The 23,150-nt window shown below is 41.6% G+C and overlaps 1 protein-coding gene across 1 annotated transcript in view; it reads right to left on the reverse strand.

Annotated features, from left to right (window-relative positions):
• MDN1 (midasin AAA ATPase 1) overlaps positions 1–14,607 on the reverse strand; it is a 173,021-nt gene extending 158,414 nt beyond the window's left edge. The window contains exons 1-3 of the mRNA XM_043591932.1: positions 14,298–14,607; positions 6,224–6,450; positions 160–384 (exon numbers count right to left, since the gene is read on the reverse strand). Coding sequence (XP_043447867.1) covers positions 160–384; positions 6,224–6,450; positions 14,298–14,429 — 584 coding nt within the window. The 5' untranslated portion in view covers positions 14,430–14,607. The remainder of the gene's footprint in view (positions 1–159; positions 385–6,223; positions 6,451–14,297) is intronic.
• Between the last annotated feature and the right edge of the window lie 8,543 nt (positions 14,608–23,150).

Raw genomic sequence — 23,150 nt, forward strand, 5'->3', positions numbered from 1 at the left:
AGGAGAAGCATGATTAAGGAAAGGCACGAGGAACCCAAAAGGCACCAGAACAAAAATAACACATTTTACATAGCTTCCTTTCCTGCCTCATCACAGAACTCTACACTCCTTATACCACCCCCACACTTGAAGCACCAGAAAATTCCAGGAGCTACACACCAGCGGACCAAGGTGTCATGGCTTCTGAGGAGAGGGACACACACACTCCAGTCCCAGAGCTCCCGGAACACGGACTGCTCGTTCTGCAGAAACTTGTAAGCTGCTTCCATTAGGTCCCGGAGCTTCATCCGCCTGCGCCCATAGCGGACTGGATTAGCATCTGAACTCTCTAGGAAGAGTCTTTGGAAGACTGGAGAAGTGTCCTTGAAATACCTCAGGGCAAACCTTCAGAAAAAGAAATTTTTTTCATTTGTTGGTGAGGATTTCAAAGTATGCTTTTCTACTTTGAGACAGGCCAGCAGAATACAACAGGAATTTCCAAGGGTCTGAGAATAAAGAGACAAATAGTGAAGCTACCCAATCCTAAGACTGTATCCTGTTCAAATTCAGGAACCAGGACAATGGCATGAGATGTCTAAGAGAATACAAAACCACAGGTACTTATTGCAAGTGTTTTCCACGGAAAATGCACTAGTTTTCAATAAACATTTATTGACCTCTCACTAGAAGCCAGATGCTGTTAAGTTCCAGGAGTACAAAACCAAGGAGATACTTTCCTTGAGCAGCTTGCTATCTACCAAGGAAGACAGTCACAGAAACAAGAGGCACAAAGAAAAAAGATTCAGCTAAACCAACAGGGCTGGGGCGGGGTGGGGGGTGGGGGGCAGTCAAGAAGAGATGCTTTGGTTGCATCTGAAGATGAGAACAGATTTCTGTGGAACACAAAAGGAAGGCAGTAAAACTGGAAAAGATGGACAAAAAAATGGAAGGAAGTTCTTTATACATTCTGGATATTAATCCCCTAATGGATAGGTGACTTGGAAGTATTTTCTCCCAATCTGTACATTGTCTCTTCATTCTTGTTTCCTTGGCTGTGCTGAAGCTTTTTAGTTTGATGTCCCATTCGTCTATTTTTGTTTTAGTTGCTTGTGCTTTTGGTTTCATCCAAAAAAAACCACTGTGAAATCTAGTATTAGGAAGCAATCTCTTCCATCAGCCTGTTCCAGAGTTGCAACCTTTTACAATAACTTAGTGAACTAGTGGTCAGTAACAGAATCTTCAGGAGCCCACTGGGAATGCGACAGAGCAGCTGCAGGGGCCATTCGAATCTGCTTTCCAGAGCGATTTGCACTGAAGCACCAGGGAAACATACCCCACATCGCTGGCTCAATAAATCCCCAAACATAAAACTGTTATGAGAGGGAGAGAGAATGAGAACTCAGGAGATGGGTGGGAAGGCTTAGACTTTCACAAGCAATCTGGGCAAACAGAAATAGAGTCTTGGTAAGTTAACACTCACAATATTCTGAAGAAGACTGGACAAATGGGACTTAGAAGATTCAGCTGTGGCTCAGAAGAGACCTGGCTGGGGCGCCTGGGTGAGTCAGTCTGTTGAGCGACCAACTTTTGATTTCAGCTCAGGTCATGATCTCACAGTTTGTGGGTTTGTGAGATTGAGCCTTGTGCATCGGGCTCTGTGTGGACAGTGCAGAGTCTGCTTAGGATTCTCTCTCTCCCTCTCTCTGCCCCTCCTCTACTCACATGCATATACACTACCTCTCTCAAAATAAATAAACTTAAAAAGAAAAAGAGAGAAACCTGGCAGAGTGAGAAAAAGAAAAGAGATTTAAGAGGTAACATATCACACTGTTAATAACAATTATCTCTAAAAAGTAGGATTTCAGGATGAAATTCCAGGACTTCCACTTTTTGCAATTCTGTATTGTTATTATTTAAATGTATCACCTTTGAAATTAAAAACAAAAACAGGACTTTTTTTTTTTCTCCACAAGGATGCTGTCAGAATAAGTACAATCATTCTTTGGGGGAGAGAGGCTGGTATTCCACTAGCTCAGAGGCAGATGATGTTGGCAGCACATGTGAAACCAGCCGGCAGTAACAAACAGAGAAGCAGCAACCAAGTGGTCAACCTAACTCAGGGTTGACCTTCCTTCCTTGAGGAAGACCGGGGGAAATAAGCCGAGTGCACTGGCAATGGCCTACATCTGTGCGGCCAGTGCAAGGAAGAGAATTGTGGTCCACCATAAAAATACAAAGGGGAACTGGTCAATATTCTCTCCCAAACTTACTTAACTACAGCACCCTTTTCTCCAAAGACCCATCACTTTCAGGGAGTGCTCTAAAATTCTGATCTAAACAACAATAAAGCATTTTTAGCCAGAGAATAACATGATCAGTTTTTGCCTAAGAGAATATCCAAAGACTGAGGAGAAGTTCTCTTTCCTGGAGTAAGATAGTCATAAGGCCTAAAATACAGCAAGGAATATCACCCAGTTAAACATCTAATCTTGGATGAGCCACTCGGGCAACTCATCAGTCTTTCCAGCATCCAGAAGTAAGACCTGCAGTCCAGTCCTGGCTCTGACAGAGCTACTTAGTTTACTTCTCTAAAGATTTGAAATAAGACTAACAGTGCCTTAAGATGTTACAGTATAAAGAATGAAGGGTGCTTAAATGGCTCAGTTGGAAGAACACATGACTCTAGATTTTTTTATTAATTTTTTTTAACATTTATTTATTTTTGAGACAGAGAGAGACAGAGCATGAATGGGGGAGGGGCAGAGAGAGAGGGAGACACAGAATCCGAAACAGGCTCCAGGCTCTGAGCTGTCAGCACAGACCCGATGCAGGGCTCAAACTCACGGACCGTGAGATCATGACCTGAGCCGAAGTTGGACGCTCAACCGACTGAGCCACCCAGGCGCCCCCACATGACTCTAGATTTTGAGCTGTTAGTGTGGAGCCCGATGTGGGGCCTGAACTCACAAACTATGAGATCACGACCTGAGCTGAAACCAAAAGTCAGATGCTTAACTGACCGAGCCACCCAGGTGCCCCAAAAAGTAAAATCTTTGGGGGAAAAACAAAAAAAAAGAACTTGGAAACCTAATATGTTAGAATAGAGAAAGAATCAATACACCAGGATTGCACTCACAAAGTCCTGACAAAAAACTTGCCAAAAAGTAAAACGTGTTCAAGGATTCTAGAATCAAAAACAATGAGCAAACAACAACAAAACGGTAATTATGTGAAGTGAAAGATGTGGTAACTGACCTTACTGTGGCAAATATTTCACAATATGTACATGTATCAAATCACTATGTTTTCTACCTTCAATTTATACAATATTATATGTCAATAAAAATATATCTCAATTGAATCTCAATAAAGCTGGGCAGGGGAAAGGGGAACACAGTAATGAACAAATAATATAAGCAAGATTAAAAAAAAGAAATGTTTAAGGGGCGCCTGGGTGGCTCAGTTGGTTAAGCGTCCGACTCCGGCTCAGGTCATGATCTCACAGTTCATGGGTTCTAGCCCCGCAATCAGGCTCTGTGTTGACAGCTCAGAGCCTGGAACCTGCTTTGGATTCTATGCCTCCCTCTCTCTCTGCCCCTCCCCCGCTCATTCATTTTCTCTCTCTCTCTCTCTCTCTCTCTCTCTCTCTCTCTCTGTCAAAAAAAATAAACATTAAAAAAATTAAAAAAAAAAAAAAAAGAAATGTTTAAGACTACTAAAGAACCTCATGGAAGCCCCAAACACCTTGGGCTCAGAAAGAGATATGTACCAGGAAATGAAGGGCAAGCACTAGGATTCTAGGGAGCTTGACTGGGATCCTCCTTTCCAGTCTGTCTCTCTCTCTCTCTTTTTTCCTAGATCTTCATTGCCATCCTATTTCTCTTCTCTTCATTCTTTTTCTCTTCCCTCTTCCTCCACAATCTGCCACAATACAAAACTTTCTCTGATTTTCAAGAGGATAACATTCATTCTTCTTTAATGATTTTCTTGCTCCCCTTAAGTATTTGGCTAACATCTCTATTAGCATTATATTCAATTGTTTGCAAAATACAAGAACCCATTATACTTGACTTTCTTACCCCCATGATGTGGCCCCAAGAGAGGTCTTCTATATTTATCTACTGAATGAATGACTGTATCCTATCTAAATATATTTGGTATATCCCTAACACATTAGGTATATTCCCTCTACAGAGGAAATTTAGGGCACATGCTGAACTAATGAGCTACAATTCTTAAAACTGAAAATCAAAATCTCATTCTACATCATTGTCTATAATTCATTTCACATCATGTATTGATTCATTTACACATAGCTCCTTTTTTTTATGGCTTGTTTTTAAGTTACTCTAGCACAAGAAACTTCATAAACTGCATTATATAATTTTTGAAATAAGGTGGGAGTGTAAATAAAATATACTGCCTTGGCAAAATGAAAAGAAGAAAAAGTAGGGGTGTGCTCTGTGTTCACATGCATTTAATAAGAACATAAAGTGCAAAGCGGATGGGAAACCAGATGTAACTAATCCATCATTTTAATGATTCTCAAACACAATCCAGAAGCACTGTACCACAAAGGCCTAGGAGAAACGGGGGTTCAAGTTACCCACACGTCAATTCTATATAGTAAGTACAGGGCAGTCAGTACACGTTATGAAATGGTACCACAGTCAAGTACATCAATGAGTACTAAGTGAGGCCACAATCTCAACCTTCAATCAACCCACAGCTTATGTTCCTAATTACCACGTATAATGATGATATTTGCTGTATATCTTCTAGTTCCATTAAACTGGGCCCATTTTTCCCCCTCCCCTTTTAGAAAAGCTCATACAGGGGTACCTGGGTGGCTCTGTGGGTTAAGCGTCCGACTTCGGCTCAGGTCATGATCTCACGACTTGTGAGTTTGAGTCCTGCATTGAGCTCTGTGCTAACATTTCAGAGCCTAGAGCCTGGAGCCTGCTTCACACTCTGTGTCTCCCTCTCTCTCTGCCCCTCCCCCGCTCATGCTCGCTCTCTCTCGCTCGCGCGCGCGCGCTCTCTCTCTCTCTCTCTCGCTCTGTCTCAAAAACAAATAAACATTAAAAAAAAAAAGAAAATCTCATACAAATTATGGTTTTCTGCCAAGAGTTCAGTTCTTATTCCCTTCATTCATGAACCAGATTAGAGATCATACTTCTAAGAAAGCCAAATGAAAATTAATAAATAAGGAATGGATATAAGGGATACTCTTATTAGTTGCAAAGATACTACTCAAGTTTAGAGTGAAAGTTCTTCACCTTCTCAATTAAAAAAACCCTAATACTCATTTTGCTGGCCCTTTACTCCATACCAACAGTATTTTGCTATTAATTTAAAAGACAAAGGCAGATACAGTGGTACGTGCCTGTAGTCCCCGCTGTTCAGGTGGATGAGGCAGGAGGAGGATTGCTGGGCTATAGTTCTTGACTGCAATGCACTATGCTGATCTGGTGCACAATAAGTTTGGCATCAATATGGTGACCTCTCAGAAGTAGGGGACCACCAGGCTGCCTAAGGAAGGGTGAACCAGCACAGGCCGGACACAGAGCAGATCAGAAGAGAAATACATTAGGGGTGCCTGGGTGGTTCAGTGGGTTAAGTGTCCGACTTCAGCTCAGGTCATGATCTTGCAGTTCGTGAGTTCAAGCCCCGTGTCAGGCTCTGTGCTAACAGCTCGGAGCCTGGAGCCTGCTTCGGATTCTGTCTCACTCCTTCTCTGCCCCTCCTCTGCTTGAGCTCTGTCTCTCCCTCTCTCTCAAAAATAAATAAAGATTAAAAAAAAAAAAAAATTTTTTTTTTTTAAAGAGAAATACATTAGAATCCAGTTCTAACACAACTTCTCACAAAACTGCTTTGGACAGATTATAGAAAGTTAGAAAGACACCACAGCTCTTCTAACGTCACCCTTCAGCTACTCCAGCAAGCAGCCATCTGAAATGGATGCTATAAGAACCTCAGATGAAACTCTTTTTAAATCTGCCTCATCTCACCAGATGATATAATTCTTGAAGCCAAAGAACACATCATGGCCAGTTTTCCAGACCCATCCTGATGGCCAAGACTTCAAAGAAACCTAGTAAATGGTCACTAAATTGTTAATAAACAGTACCACTTATCTTCCTTCTTTCTTGTATTTCTCCTCTTCCCTTCTCAGCTCACACCCCTTTACTTTCCAGGTTCTACTACCTCAAGGAGAAAAGTGAAGAATAAAACTGTTACTCACGGGAGGACGTCAGGATGGTTACAAATGAGTTTGCTCATTGACACACAGAGCCGTTCGTGTAGATCGTGGTTGATTTGGCCTCCGGCTTTAATGGCTTCAGCATTCCTTTCCAACAAATCCAAAAGAAGAGGGCGCAGCTGGCGACCAACCAGCACAGTACAGTCTTTATCCAGAAGTAATTGTGCTAAGGTGCTCAGGATACACTGGCGATCTTGAGGTGTCCACACCTGAGAGAAAGGCAAAACAATGTATCTATGTAAATGCTGCTTGTTAGCACTGTTGCAAAAGGGAAAAAGTCCTAGCTTAGAATCAAAACATCCAATTTCCACATATCATAAATGAGTTTATCTTATAAAACATAGAAAAGGGCTTTGCAATAGAAGAGTGCAGTTAATTTAACGTGAAAGGCTGTTATAAAGAAGTTTCAGTCCACTGAGGTTTGAGGAAAAGGACTGATACCTGAATTCCATGTAAAATGCTACAGTCTCATATCGTTAGTGTGCACGCGGGTCTACACAACCCCTGCTGCCGACAATGAGACAGCAGGTTTAAAATACTCACCAAGTCCAATGCTATGAGTTTATGCTAAGGCGTTTCACACAAAACATTTACCTATTAAGACTGCAGCTTGAGCACAACCTAAATACCCCATGCAAAAATATAACAATTTTTTCCAAAGTTCTCCCTCAAAAAAGGTCACCTTACACCTGAGCTCTTACGAAGTCTTTCAAATTATAGGGCATTCACTCATAAAAACACCTAGGGGTTTTTTTTTGTTTTTTTTTTGAGAAAGAGAGAGAGAGCTCACGCACACATGTGTGAGCACACACTCAAGGGACAGAGGTAAAGGGAGAATCTTAAGCAGAGTCCATGCCCCATGTGAGGCTCCATCTCACAACCATGAAATCATGACCTGAGCCAAAATCAAGTGTTGGATGCTTAACCAAATGAGCCACGCAAGTGCTCCAAAAATTCCTAATTCTTTTTTTGAAAAAAAATTTTTTTAATGTTTATGTATTTTTGAGACAGAGAGAGACAGAGCACGAGTGGGGGAGGGGCAGAGAGAGAGACACAGAATCCGAAACAGGCTTCCGGCTCTGAGCTGTCAGCACAGAGCCCAATGCGGGGCTCAAACCCACGAACCGTGAGATCATGATCTCAGCCGAAGTCAGACGCTCAACCGACTGAGCCACCCAGGAGCCCCAAAAATTCCTAATTCTGAACAAAGCACTGAGTGGGGAAAGATGTTATTTTGGAACAATTTCTATCAATATTAGTCCTGCAAGGAAATTTTAACAGATTTGGTCATGATTCGCAGGGGCATGCTATGAAGCCCTCTAAAGATATCATTCAAAAAAGTAGATAGTAAGTGGTTATATTGTGAAGAAAAAGAAACACATCACTTACAAAATGAATGAAAAAAAGTGCAACTGTCCTGGACATGTTATATAGAAACTTGTGAGTTGGGAAAAAAATCTCCAGAGAGAATATCACTTCATGAACCTTCTCTTGAAAAGATAATCTGGAAAACAGGGTTAGATGAATCAGATACTGAAAATAGGAAAAGGGGCAGGTGGGGTAGTTCAGTCAATTAAGCACCCGACCATTGATTTCAGCTCAGGTTGTCTCAAGGTCATGAGATGCAGATCAAGCCCCGAGGTCAGGCTCTGTGCTGGGTGTGGACCCTACTTAAGATTCTCTCCACCCCTGAGGGAAATGAGGAAGGGGCGCCTGGGTGGCTCAAGGAGTTAAGCATCTCTTGATACTCTTGATACTCTTGATCTTGGCTCAGGTCTTCATCTCAGGGTCCTGAGTTCCAGCCCCACACTGGACTCCACGCTGAGTGTGGAGCCTACTTAAAAAAAAAGAAAACAAGATACTTAGCCTTTTTTTCTTTTTTGAAGTAAGCTCTATACCCAATGTGGGACTTGAACTCATAGCCCCGAGATCAAGAGTCACATGCTCCATCAACTGAGTCAGCCAGGTACCCCTCAGTGTTTAACTTTAAAACAAGCAGTTGTACCAGTTTACACCTACCAGCAATGTCTGAGACCTCTGGTTGCCACATAACTTCACCACCACATAGTATGGTCAGTTGAAATTTTAGTCATTTTAGAGAAGGGGGAATGGAATCTGGTGCTTTTATCTGAATTTCTCTGATGCCAAAGATGTTGAGAATTTTTTCAAGTGTTTAATGGCCATTTATTTATCATCTGTTGTACATTTGTTCAATCTTTTATCCATTTATTTTTTTTTTTTTTAGCATTTATTCATTTTTGAAAGACAGAGAGAGACAGAGCATGAGCAGGGGAGGGGCAGAGAAAAAGGGAGAAATAGGATCTGAAGCAGGCTCTAGACTCTGAGCTATGGGGCTCGAACTCACAGACCGAGATCATGACATGAGCTGAAGTCAGACGGTGAACTGACTGAGCCACACAGGTGCCCCATCTTTTATCCATTTTGAAACTGGGTTGTTCACATATTAACTGTGATGCTAGCTATTAAGTTTTTGTAGATGCTCTATATCAGCTTGAGGACATTTTATTCTATTGCTAACTTGTTTCTGTTTTATTCCTAGCTTGTTTTTCTTGAGTGGGCTTTGGTAATTTATATTCTTCAAACACTGATTTCATAAATTGTTCATTATTAGTAACTTACTTTTTAAATTTTTTTAAATGTTTGTTTATTTTTGAGAAAGAGAGACAGAATGCAAGCAGAGGAGTGGCAGAGAGAGAGGGAGACAGTCTGAAGCAAGCTCCAGGCTCCGAGCTGTCAGCACAGAGCCTAACGTGGGGCTTGAATCCACAGACCATGAGATCATGACCTGAGACGAAGTCAGGCACCCAGGCGCCCCCTCCCTCAATTTGTTTAAATCATGATTCAGTTCAAATGATTTTCTGACTCAGTGATTATTTTTTAACCATCTTTTTTTTTTTTTTTTAATCTTTAACATTTAGAGATTTTTCCCACTATCTTTTGGTTGTTTTTTTCTTCCTTAATTTAATTTCATTGGGATCATTGAATATACCATGCATGATTTTAATTCTCCTAAATTTATTGAAACTATGGTCTATCTTGAAAATATGGTCTATCTTGGGAAATGTTCCAGATGTGCAGAATATGTATCCTACAGTTACTGGGCACAGCAATCTAGAAACATCAGTTAGGTCAAGTTTGTTGATAGCGGGTCTTCTACATGCTTAGAGAGTTTCTGTATTTGTTCTATCAATTAATCAGGATAGAGTGTCAAAGTCTCCAATTATAATTGTGAATTTGTCTATTTTTCCTTTTCTGTCACTTTTTGATTCACATATTTTGATACTCTGTTATTAGGCACATATATATTTAGAGTTTCTTTCTTAATTTTGCACTACTGATATTTGGAGCTGGATAATTCTTTGTGGAAGCTGTCCCATGCATTGTAACATATTTAGCAGCATCTCTGCCCTCTAAACACTATATGCCAGAAGCAACCCCACCAACAGTTGTGATAACCAAAAATGTCTCCAGATTTGCCCTTGGGGGAAAAATTGCCCCAGTTGAGAACCACTGCACTGGATTTAAAAGTATTTCAAACAAAAACTGGAAAAAAAGTTGAGAGAAAAAATGTTTTCTTTCATTTTTAAGTGACAAATTTTCAAAAAATATAAAACACCTCATATACCACTTAGAAATTTTTATTATAGAGATAATAGGGAGCTTTTATGCAGAACGGTGATAGATTCAGATGTCTTATTCATGACCAGAATAGGGAACCCACAGAGGAAAAAAGTTAAGTTAGCGGTTGCCTGAGGAGCTGTGGGAGAGCACAGTGACTGGGGTGGGAATGGGGGGTGCTACCATCTAAAAGGTATGGGGGCTTCTTTTTGAAATAATGAAAATGTCAGGGCACCTGGCTGGCCCAGTTGAAAGAGCATGCAACTCATGACCTGGGGTCATGAGTTCAAGTCCCATGTTGGGGGACTTTTTTAAATAAAAAAAGAGGGGCTCCTGGGTGGCTCTGTCAGCTAAGCCTAAGAGTCCAACTCTTGATCTCAACTCAGGTCATGATCTTATGGTTCATGAGTTCGAGCCCCACATTGGGCTCTGCACTGGTAGTGTGGAGCCTGCTTGGGATTCTCTCTCCCTCCCTCTCTCTCTGCCCCTCCCCTGCTTGCACTCTCTCTCTCAAAATAAATGAACTTAAAAAAAAATTAAAAAATAATTTTAAAAATTACAAAAGAATGAAAATGTCTAAACATCACAGTCTAAAACTGTGGTAACAGTTACACACATCTGTGAAAACAGCAAAAAACCACTGAACTATAAGTTTAAATGGAAGAAGTTTTTGGTACCTGAATTATATCTTAATAAAGCGGTTTTTAAAAATTATTATATTGGGGTGCATGGATGACTCAGTCAGTTGAGTGTCCAACTTCAACTCAGGTCATGATCTCAAGGTTTGTGAGTTTGAGCCCCATATCAGGTTCTCTGCTGTGAGCATGGAGCCCTTTAGATCCTCTCTCCCCCCTCTCTGCCCTTCCCCCACTTGCGAGCGCACATACTCGCTCTCAAAAATAAACATAAAAAGTATTATTATAGCTCATATGTACTGATTACTGTTTTTCTTTAATTTTTTTAAATGTTTATTTATTGAGACAGACACACAGAAATACCGTGCATGGAGGAGAGGCAGAGAGAGAGGGAGACACAGAATCTGAAGCAGGCTCCAGGCTCCCAGCTGTCAGCACAGAGCCAGACACAGAGTTCAAACCCATGAACCGCGAGATCACGACCTGAGCTGAAGTCAGATGCCCCTGATTACCTGCTCTGTGCTAGGCATTTTGGTAAGCTCCTCACATGCATTATCTGGATCTTACAACAACCTTATTAATAGCAATAATAATTAAGAACCACTTCTACAAAGAGTGCTTACTATAGTGTAGGCATCTAGTCCTCACAGCAACCCATAAAGCAGGCAATATATCCCTATTTTACAGATAAGGAAACTGAAAAATTAAAAAGGGGTCAAGGTCACAAAGCTAGGAGAACCAAGAATCCACGTCACAGTCTGGTTCCAGAGCCCCTCCAACTATGTAGTAGCTACCATATGTAATATAGCAAGAAATTGTGACTCAGAAGAATTAGGTAACTTGTTCAAACCCCAAAAGCAATTATGTAAAAGAGAATTTGATCTTTAGCCATACTTCATCCCAATATCCATGCATGCTCTTAAGCATTCCGCTTTTCTTGAACACAGACAGTAATCAAGGAGGTAAGGATATGTGATATGATTTATAACAACACATTTTTGTTTGGTCCTCAACCCCATTCCAGGCACAGAGCTCCTAAAATCTTTGCAATTTCCTGTGAGCAGAGTGATAAAGGTGTCTTTTGTTATGTTAAGGAGGTGAATTTTGTGGGGGGGGGGGGACTGGGGGTGGGGTTGTTGTTGTTTTAAGTAAGCTCTAGGCCCAACATGGTGCTTGAATTCACTAGATTGAGATCAACAGTTGCATGCTCTACCTACTGAGCCAGCCAGGCGCCCCAAGGAGGTGAATTTTGCAAAGCACCCAAGGATGGAACTGGCTGCCAAGAGAACCAACCAAGTGATGAGTGTTGGAACTTTCAGTCCCACCCCCACCTCCACCTCAAGGGCCAAGGGTTGGTCAATGAATTCCAACACCAATGGCTAAAGTTTTCATCAATTATACCCTATGTAATGAAGCCTCCATAAAAACCCAAAGGGACTTGGTCAGGAGAGCTTCCAGGTTGGTAAAAATATGGATATGTGGAGAAAGTGTCACCTCTGGAGAGGGCATGGAAGCTCTGCACTCCTCACATACCTTGTCCCTATGCATCTCTTCCATCTGGCAGTTCCAGAATTCTATCGTTTCATAACAAACCAGTAATTTAGTAAGTAAAATGTTTGAGTTCTGTGAGCCACTCTAGCAAATTAATCAAACCCAAGGAGGGGGTTGTAGAGAACCTCCAATCCACAGCCAGTTGGTCAGAGGTACAGGTGACAACCTGGACTTTCAAATGGCGTTCAGACGTGGGGAGGGCAGTTTTGAAAGACTCAGCCCTTAACACGTGGGATCTCATGTTATCTCCAAGTAGACAGTGTCAGAATTGAGTTAAATTATATGACACCCAGTTTGTGTCTGAGAATTGCTTGGAGGTGTTGGAAAACCCACACTGGAATGGAGTCAGAACTGTAGGATGGTGGTGACAATAGGGATGGAAAGAAGTAATAGATTCAATACTGAGTAAATAAAACACGGAAGACTTGGCCATATGTGAAGGAAAAGAAGTGAGAAGAGTGAGGACACTCAGTTCTCTAAAGTGGATAGGCAGAAGTTGCTGTCACCAGCTGAGATAAAGAACAAAACAAAACAAAAAACCCACAATCCTAAAGAATTCTTACTTCAGATCCCAACTGCAATGAGAATCATGTTTCAAAAGGCTTTGCTTTCCCATAAAAATTGCTTTGTTTCCAAAAAATAGGATAAATACAGAATGGCAACACAATCAAGCTTTCTGAGTGAAAGGTTTGAAATTAATCATGAAAATGATAAGGAACTGAAAGACATCTCAGGAGAGAATCTGACAATGTGACACACAAAAAAGGGAGAAGTAAAGGTGTCCCAATCTCCTTAATTCAAATGAACTTTCTAGTAGCTTTCAAGTCTAATACTACTTCTATACAATCTCAGAATTCACATGAGTGACTCTCACACCTGTCAGATTCTCTAAAACTGTATCTAATAAAGGCTATAAACCATTTCCCCTCCCTACCCCCAGTACATAAACATCTATGTTACACCCAATTACAGTGGTAGGGAAACACAAATCCCCTGTTGCTGGTCTATGATCCCTAGTTTCAGAACCTCTGATCTAAATTCTAACACCCACTTACAGAAAAATACATCTACCAACAATCCATAACTCAGGACTGTCACCAAAAGCTCAGCTCATACAAAGTGATGATCTCTTTCCTTACCTAGTCCAGCCCACCAAAACTCCTCTTTCACCAGCTCACCGTGTTTAGTGATTCCCTTCACTGGGGCTCAGAGGCCCCAGGGTATCTCTGACCTTCTCTCCCACCCCTCTTCTCCCCCTCCCCCTGCCCTTTACACGCTCAATTTGTTTTCACCAAACAGAAATGCCTCTCATGTTAGTTCTCTGCAGCTCCAGACCCAAAATACTCCCGTCGCTTCCTGAGCAAAAGGATATATGTGTACACAATGCATTCGTGACTGAATAAATAAGTTCTAGATACGGGAGTTAGAAGGAAAAAAATAAACTAAACACATTTTCTACTCTCTAGAAGTTCAGAGATATTGGGAGTGGGGAAGCATAAAATGGGAAATTAAAATGCAACGTGAAAAGAAAATGCATGATAAAGGTTCTCAACTTAGCAGGGAGTTGAGAGAAGGCTCTTAAAAGGCCAAAACCCCATTTCTTAGAAAATTCTAATCCACATCATAGTCTCTACGGTTAATGTCACACAGCATTAGCTGTCTTGCTTTGTCCTTCAGTTGTTTTCTGTCTTTATGAACGGTCTCCAAAAATAGACGCTAAGTTCCCTGGGGGCAGAGACCTTAACGAATTTCTCTGTCTCCTCACAGAACCATACTGTGCCTCACGCAAAGCAGGAACGCAATCAATACGTGTCAGCCGGCCACAACTAAAGGATGGAGCAGAAAAGAAAAACAGTCACCCAGACTAACAGGGGTGGCTAGACTTGGCACACTTAAGTTAATACACATGTCAAGTGGGCAGAGATACAACTTCAATTACGGAAAAACAAACCACATTTCTTTCGGAAGGCCACGTCTGCTACAGAGAGGAGACAGAGGTAGGTTAGAGGAGAATGGAAGGGTCTCTCAGATACACACAAAAGGCTTCTTCCAATTTCCTCAAACACGCGCGGACGTCTCCGCCCCGGACCAGCCCTGCGGAGGGGGCCAGGGTGACAGAACGCCGCTTCTCCCCTCCCTTAAAGTTGCGCGTCTCACTCAGGGTCGCAGGGCACGCGCGAGGGGGGCGGCCGGGGGCGGCCCGGCGTTTTCCCTCTCCCTCCTTCTTTTACCTGCTTGGCCAAGAACCTGCCCAGTTCGCTGCGGCTCTTCTCGTTCTTGGCAGCGAGTAAGCGCAGCGGCGCGGCCGCCACCTCTAGGAAAAGGTGCTCCATGACCGCAGACCCTCCGCCCCCGGCGGTCATCAGCGCTCCCTACTTAGCGCTCGGAGCCCCCGAGCCCCCGAGGTCCCGCGCTGGAGGTGCCAGCAACTACGCCCCCGGGGAAACCAGCCACGGCTGCCCCGCAGACACCGGGAGAACTGCAGCACACGTGGGGGAGCACGCGGCGCCCTACGTCATCAGCCCTCGACCACGACCGCCACGGCAGGGCGGCCCCAGCCCCGCCCCCTCAACAGCGGAAACAGCGGGAGTCACTACCGCCCCAGTTCCGGGAGGACGTTTGAAGCGGGCGTAGATATCGTGATTCGGGTCCGACCATTGCAGTGATGGTAGGTCCCGGAGACAAGGTGTGGCGGGACAGCGAGACAGGAGATTCTACTAGGCCCGGAACTGAGGGAGCCCGTAGCGGCATGTGACCTCAGCCCACCGTGCCTCCCTCCTATTGAAATTCACAAGTATGACCAGCACCCCCCTTGCAGCATTCTTTTTTTTTTTTAATTATTTTAATGTTTATTTATTTTTGAGAGACAGAGGGAGATACAGAATCCCAAGCAGGGAAACAGGCTCGAGGCTCTGAGCTGTCACCACAGAGCCTGATGCAGGGGTGGAATTCAGGAAGTCGGAGGCTTAGGACTGAGCTCCCCAAGCGCCCCACCTTTCAGCATCCTTAATATAAATATTGGAAATAAGTGTTCAGTTAGGGAATATTTAAGTAAAGTAGGGCATATATATTATATTACGACGTCATTTAAAAGGGTGGAGTAGAAGAGAATCTGAAAGTTCATTTTTGTGATGTTCAAGAACAAGCCAAAATAATGACAAAGTCAAGCTAACGGTTGCTATGAGAAGTGTTGCCAACCAAGGAACCTGAGGGAACATGCTATGGTAATGGAAATGTTTCCTTATCTTCCTCTTGGTGTTGGTACTCTGGTGGATAAATTTTAAAAAGCAAAAAATTGTACACAAGATTTGTGCACCTTGTGTAAATTATATTCCTAAAAAGTGTTTTTATTTTTTTTTAATTTTTTTTCAACATTTATTTATTTTGGGGACAGAGAGAGACAGAGCATGAACGGGGGAGGGGCAGAGAGAGAGGGAGACACAGAATCGGAAACAGGCTCCAGGCTCTGAGCCATCAGCCCAGAGCCTGATGCGGGGCTCGAACTCACGGACCGCGAGATCCTGACCTGGCTGAAGTCGGACGCTTAACCGACTGCGCCACCCAGGCGCCCCCTAAAAAGTGTTTTTAAAGGGGGGTAGATCTCTAATAGCAAGTGTATACCATGAGTCAATATTTTAAGAAGGTATTTGAGGGATGCCTGACTGGCTCAGTTGGTGGAGCCTGTGACTCTTGATCTCGGGGTTGTGAGTTCAAGCCCCATGTTGGGTGAAGAGATTACATAAAAATAAAATTTTTAAAAAATGTATTTGAATTTGAATTTTTTTCCCCTAGGGTTTGAACGTTAGCTTCTGGGGGAACTCAAACTCAAGCACAGGACTTCCAGAACTAGGGAACTGTGGAGGTGGGCAAAAAACGTTTCCACATAAATAATGTTTCTAAAATTCCCAAGAAGATCAAGAGGGTTCCCTGAGGACATAGCACAATGGATGAAAAATTACCCACATTTGAGGAATTACTCATTTTTACCCCTGGGTATATCCCATATATATGTGAAGTGCACTTGTTAATAAAATTATGTGTTGTTGTTTTCTTGTTAATCAGTCTTATATGACAGTGGTCTTACCCAAGAACTTAGAAGGATAAAGGAAAAAGTATTTTTCCTCCTCTACACACCCTTTCTTATGACCTTTCTCAAGCAAACATAAGGCAACATTTTTGGGTGATAGAAATGTTCCAAGACTGTATTGTGGTGATGGTGGCATAACTCTATAAATGGAGTAAAGTCATTGAATTGCTCACTTAACAATGAACGAACTTTATGGTATATAAGTTAAACCTCAGAAAACCTTTAGTGGTGCCTGGGTGGCTCAGTCAGTTGAGCATCAGGGTCTTGATCTCAGGGTCGTTAAGTTCAAACCCCACACTGGGGTCTGCAGTGAGTGTGGAGCCTACTTTAAAAAAAAAAGGAAAAGCTCTAAAAATAAAGTTATACTAATCAGCAAGGAATAGGATATGTGTAGGTACAGATGAAACAAGAATGGCAATATATTGATAATTAATGAAACTAGATGTTGAGTGAAGGGAGTTCATTATACTCTTTCTACTTTTGAGTAGAAAAATTTCAATAACAAAAGGTAAAATAATATCTATTTTTAAAAAGACTACTAGGGTCATGTCAAAAGGACTCAGGTACTAAACAGTAGCAGAATATACCACTTAGGCATGAAGGAATTTGGAACATGCCGCCCTAAACTATGCCACGTTGGTATATTGATTATTTTGAGGTAAAGACCCTTTGAAACAGAAGATTCAGGAAGGGCTCTCTGACCATGCCTCCCTTTTCTACATATAGCAAGGCATAAAATTTCCCATGAGAAAAGTGCCCCCCCCCCGACTTTACAAGGAATAAAAGAAGGTACTTATCACCTGAGACTGGTAATTGACACCAAATGGGTCTGTACAAACTCACTAAAATAATCCTTATCTTCCACTAATTTTCCCTCCCTAAGTCTCCTAGTTGCTTGCCTACAATTTACTGCCTCTAGCCCAAACCTCTTTTGCCTTGTCATTTCTTTACAAATCTATTGCTGCTTTTTCTAGAAGATCTACAAGCTTTCTTGAACTGAACACAATTGAGGAAAAGCAGATCCAGAAGCTCTCTGCCCTCCTATTTGCCTGTAAGCAGGATATAAGTTTTTAAGAGTGTCTCCCCTTCCCTTCTCTACAACTGTAGACCTTTATTAGCACAGAGAGAGCAGCAGAAGAAACTATATAACAAACTTTGCTAAAACTGTCTGTTATCTACCATTTGTTTCCCCATATATTTGCCTTCTCACAATTTGCCACCTCCAGAAACTCAAAGTTCTTTTCCTTTGTTTTGTCACTTCTCTAAAAATTTATTGTTCTTTTTTTAAGATACCATATAAGCCCAAGTTTTAACTATTTGAGTTACTGATCTGAGTCCTCCTATGTGTATGCATGATGCACATGTTAATAAATTTATGTTTTTCTCTTGTTAATCTGTCTCTTTTTAATGTATTTTATTGGGCCCAAGCCAGAGAACCCAAAATGGGTAAGGAAAGTTATTTCTTTTCCTCCTTTACAGTACGAACTTAAAGAGATCTCCGCTGACCAATGATGGTACAATTTGAGCTTCAATGAAGATAACAATTGCAATGAATTGACACATTATATATGTTTAAATCCATGAGTACATAATAATATTTTTAAAAAACTGGTTACCTTTGGGGGCACCTGCATGGCTCAGTGCGTGGCTTAAGTGTCCAACTCTTGATTTCGACTCAGGTGATGATCTCACAATTGTGAAATCAAGCCCCACCTTTGGTCCGCACTGAGTGCAGAGCTGCTTGGGATTCTCTCTCCCTCTCTGTCTCTGCCTCTCTGCAACCCCCTCAAAAATAAATAAACTTAAAAAAATTAAAAATAAAAAGAACGTAATACCACCAATAGTCTTCTCAAAAGTATCAAATCTCCAGATCTAGCTGCCAATATGCAGAAAATAAAGAGAACAGAGAAATATGTTAAGCTGCACCATGAATATATAATCAGCAAAATCCAGACTGTTGGGAGAGTCTATAAGTCAAAAACACAATTTTTCAAGAGATGAACTTATTTTTTTCAATTATTTATTTTGGGAGAAAGAGAGAGTGCATGTGTGCACACACAGGTGCCCACAGTAGAGAGGGGAAGAGAGAGAGGAAAGAGAATCCCAAGCAGGCTCTGTACTGTCACTGCTGAGCCTGACTCAGGGCTCAAATTCACAAACCTCAAGATCGTGACTGGAGCCAAAATCAAGAGTCAGACATTTAACCGACTGAGCCAGCCACGTGCCCCTAAAGAGATGAATTTGAAGAAAAAGTAAGGGGGACACCTGGGTGGCTCAGTCAGTTGAGTATCTGACTGGCTCGTCATGATCTTGCGGTTTGTGAGTTCAAGCCCCACATCAGGCTCTGTGCTGACAGCTCAGAGCCTAGAGCTTACTTAGGATTCTGTGTCTCTCTCTCTGCCCCTCCCCCACTCATGCTCTGTCTCTCAAAAATGAATAAATGTTAAAAGAAAGAAAGAAAAGAAAGAAAGAAAGAAAGAAAGAAAGAAAGGCTGGGGAACCTGGCTGGCTCATTTGGTAGGACACACAATCCTTGACCTCAGGGTTCTGAGTTCAAGCTCCATGTTGGATGTAGAAATTACTTAAAAATGAAATATTAAAAAACAAGAACAAAAAAAAATAAATAAATAAAAAGGAAAAGAAAGGTATGGGAGGGGAAACTGAATTATGAGACTGCTACAGACTGAATGCTTGTGTCCTCCAAAATTAATGGTATTTGGAGGCAAGGTATTTGGTATTTGGAGGCAAGGCCTTTGGGAAGTAATTAGCTTTAGGTAAAGTCATGAGGGTGGAGCACCAATAAAGGGATTAGTGCCCTTGCAAGAAGAAACCAGAGCCTAACCTCTCTTTCTGCCATGTGAGCATTCAGTAAGAAGGCAGCTACCTACAAACCAGGAAGAGAGCTCTCACCAGACACGGAATTTGCCGGCACCTTAACCTTAGACCTCTCAGCCTCCAGAGCTGTGAAAAATAAATGTTTGTTGTTTAAGCCACCAGTCTGTGGTATTTTGTTCTAGCAGCCTGAACTAAGACTGAGACTTATGACACTTAGCAAATTTTTATAACACAGGCAAAACTAAATTGTAGTGCCTAGAAATGCACACTTGGTTAATCAAACCATAACAAAATGCAAAGGAGTTTTTACCCTGACAGTCAGGATAGTAGTTTTTGTTTGGAGGAGAGGGGCTGTGTTTGGGGTAGGCGTATACAAAAGCTTGTAAGTTTGATTTCATGACCTGTGTGGCAGTTACAATGATATTTACATAATAATATTTCATTAATAGATGTTTTTATTGTTCTATAAGTTTTTTTAATGAATACAGAAAATGTAAATAAAAACTAAAAAATTGTGGGATTCAGAACTCAGGACACGTCAGGGGTAAGAGTTCTCATTTCTCCCAGGTGCTCTTTTTCTTTTTTTAAGTTTATTTATCTATTTTGAGAGAGGAAGAGAGAGAGAGAATGAGTGGGAGAGGTGGGGGAGAGAGAGAGAGAGTCCCAGGCAGGTTCTGCACAGTGTGGAGCCCCACAACGGTCTTGAACCCACAAACCTTGAGATCAAGACCTGAGCTAAAACAAAATCAGATGCTACACCGACTGAGCCACCCAGGCACTCTTCTTTAACTTCAAATTATTGCTGTCAAAAAATTATTTGTGCTTCAGGAGCACCTGGCTGGCTCAGTTGCTGGAGCATGCAATTCTTTTTTTTTTTTTTAATTTTTTTCAATGTTTATTTATTTTTGAGAGACAGAGACAGAGCATGAATAGGGAAGGGGCAGAGAGAGAGGGAGACACAGAATCCGAAGCAGGCTCCAGGCTCGGAGCTGTCGGGAAAGAGCCCGATGCAGGACTCGAACCCACAAACCGCGGGATCATGACCTGAGCCAAAGTTGGACGCTTAACTGACTAAGCTACCCAGGCGCCCCTGGAGCATGCAATTCTTGATATTGGGATTGTAAGATTACTTAAAAATAAAATATTGGGTATAGAGACTACTTAAAAGTAAAATATTAAAAAAAAATTATTTGTGTCTCATTAGGATATTAGAAGTGTTCTTTGAAGTTGAGAGAGCCCTGAAACAGTATCTAAGGACCTCAGCCATTAGTTGTACTTTTCCATTAACTAGCTGTGTGACCTAGGTTAAGTGACTTAACCTTCCAAAGCCTCAGCTTTTCTCTAGAAGTTCTGATTCTGTGTCTGTCTCCCAGAGTCAATAAATACTCTAGGAACACAGGAAGTGCCATATCACACAGTGCTGACATACTTTTCTCATACACAATATGCATTTAATAAATGGTCAACCTTTCCAGGATGACTGAGAAAACCAGGAGCAATTTAATTAAATCACTTGTGCAAATTATAAAAAATAACACGTTTAGAAACTGTTGTACCAGGGGCACCTGGCTGGCTCAGTTGGTAGCGTGTGTGACTCTTAATCTCAAGGTTGTGAGTTTGAGCCCCACACTGGGGGTAGAAATTACTTAAAAATGAAATCTTTAAAAAAGGTGGGGGGAAACTGTTGCACTGATTTCTCTATCTACTTATAAACTGTGTAAGAGCATATACAAATTAAGAGGCTTAATTTTCCTTGAAAACAAGGGAGGAAACTCCTCCTCTCTCTACTTCACTTCATTCTTTTCTTTCAGAATTTCTTTTTCTTCTTTCCAGCTCTTTTCAAATACATGTATATTTTTTAAAAATAAGCCTCTTGCCAGTTTTACAACTCGGGAATTTTTCCTTAAGGACCTGGGAGCCATCTCTTTGTAACAAAATCATCGCCAAGGAAGATAATGCTCAGTCGCCCAATTTCTGGGGAGGTGGACCTAACTTGTCACCTGACTCTGAATTGCAAAACCCACCTAATATAATGGATTATAGCCACTTGGCTATTGTTAAGTTAATTAAACAAACAGGCCATGAGACTGAGGTGGCTCTAATGCCTTGGTAGCCTTCCTAAGCAAATCAAAATCTAAGTCTGGTGAATGCTTGAAGGTTAGGAAATCAAAACACTAAAGACAATCACAAACAGCCAACCCAGCTTTGAGATATAGCAAATCCAATTCCTTTCTTTGCATCTATACTTTCTGTATAAATTTTTCTCTTGGCTTCTGTCACAGAGTACTACTTCTGGTTTAACACTGCCCAATTTGGATTGATTTTTGCTCAAATAAACCCTTAAATTTTTATTTTATTTTTTCTATTTTTTAAGTAGGCTCTGCACTGTTTGTGGGGCTCAATACAGGACCTGAACTCATGACTCTTTGATCAAGACCTGAGCTGAGATCAAGAATTGGATGCTTGGAGTTCCAGGGTGGCTCTGTCGGTTAAGTGACCGACTTTGGCTCAGGTCATGATCTCACAGCTCTTGAGTTCAAGCGCTGCATCAGGCTCTGTGACGACAGCTCAGAGCCTGTAACCTGCCTTGGATTCTGCATTTCTCTCTCTCTCTCTCTGCCCCTCCCCTGCTTGTGCTCTCTCTCTCTCTCTCAAAAATGAATAAACTTAAGGACAAAAAAAGAGTTGGATGTTTAACCAACTGAGCCACTCAGGCAACCCAACTCTTTTTTTTTTAATAAAATTTTTTATGTTTATTTTATTTATTTTGAGGGAGATAGAGAGAGAGAGAGAAAAAGAGAGAACGAGCAGCAGGGGAGGGTCAGAGAGAGGAAGGGACAGAGGATCCAACGCAGGTTCTGTGCTGATAGCTCAACTCACTAACAGTAAGATCATGACCTGAGCCTAAGTCAGACACTTAACCCACTGAGCCACCCAGGCACCCCTTCCCCCACTCTTAAAATTTTTATTAAGCCTTGGTGTATCTTTTAACACTATATAAAAGGGTGAAATTTCTGTCTTTGCAACCTCTTTAGGGGATTGTCTGTGATGTGCATCACAATCTGGTTTTATGCTAATTCAGTAATAAAATTGTTACCTTTCTCTGCTTTCATGGAGAAATTTTCTGGGTTTGGAAGAGATTTTGTTTTTAATTGTTTTCCCCAACAGCTGTGATTTCATATATAAAATTTTTTTAATGTTTATTGTTGAGGGGGAGAGAGAGAGAGAGAGAGAGCACCAGCACGAACAGGGGAGGGGCAGAGAGAGAGAGACAGAGAATTCAAAGTAGGCTCTGAGCCCTCAGCGCAAGCCCAGCCCCACAAACCTGGAGATCATAACCTGAGCCGAAGGCAGAGACAATCAACTGACTGAGCCCCCAAGGCATCCCGTGATTTCATACATAAAACAAGCAGTCACATTGAGAATTAGAAGAAACCAAGTCCCTCTCATCATTATTTTCAATAATGAATTCCTTACTAAATTATCAGTTCCTTCCATAAACATTGACTACCCAGTTAGCTTATTCAATACCTACTATAGACCTTTCTTTATTCATATTTAATAGTAAATGTCCATAAGAGGCAAAAAAAAAAAATCTCTTTCTCTCTCAAGATTTTCTGGTTTCAACTGTTCCTAATTCTCATACTCAATGTAAAGATGACAGACAGGGGCCCAGACCTTAAAGGATTCTCAGTCTTATGGTGAAGGCAGACACCTAAGGGATAGTATCACAAAGGGTTCCCGTAGGGATTTAGGGAGAAGGTGCTATGAGAATACAAATAGGGCATCTGCCAAGTCAACCTGGAAAACAGCAAACACTTCTGGAGAAAGTGGGATATAAGCTCAGGGTCGAAAGTAATATAATAGGTTTTATCACAGATTTAGAGAAAAGTCAAAGAAATTACACATTAGATGCTATTTCTCTAGTAAGCTTTTCATGGAGACCTTTGTTGCTAGCCCTATTCCTTTATGTCTCAATCACTCTTTTCTCTGCCCTGCTCTGAGAAAGGCTCCTCCATCAAGTGAATCTCTGTCTCTTCTGGGAAAAGTCCATTCTTTTTCCACAGAGCCTCACCTATGATATGTTATGTTTCCAAAATATCTGGGAGAATTTCCAAAGCATATTAATAGCCATGCATTTCTCACAGCCTGAATTCTTTTT

This window comes from Prionailurus bengalensis, chromosome B2, assembly GCF_016509475.1.
Source record: "Prionailurus bengalensis isolate Pbe53 chromosome B2, Fcat_Pben_1.1_paternal_pri, whole genome shotgun sequence".
In the NCBI taxonomy this organism is placed as follows: domain Eukaryota; kingdom Metazoa; phylum Chordata; class Mammalia; order Carnivora; family Felidae; genus Prionailurus; species Prionailurus bengalensis.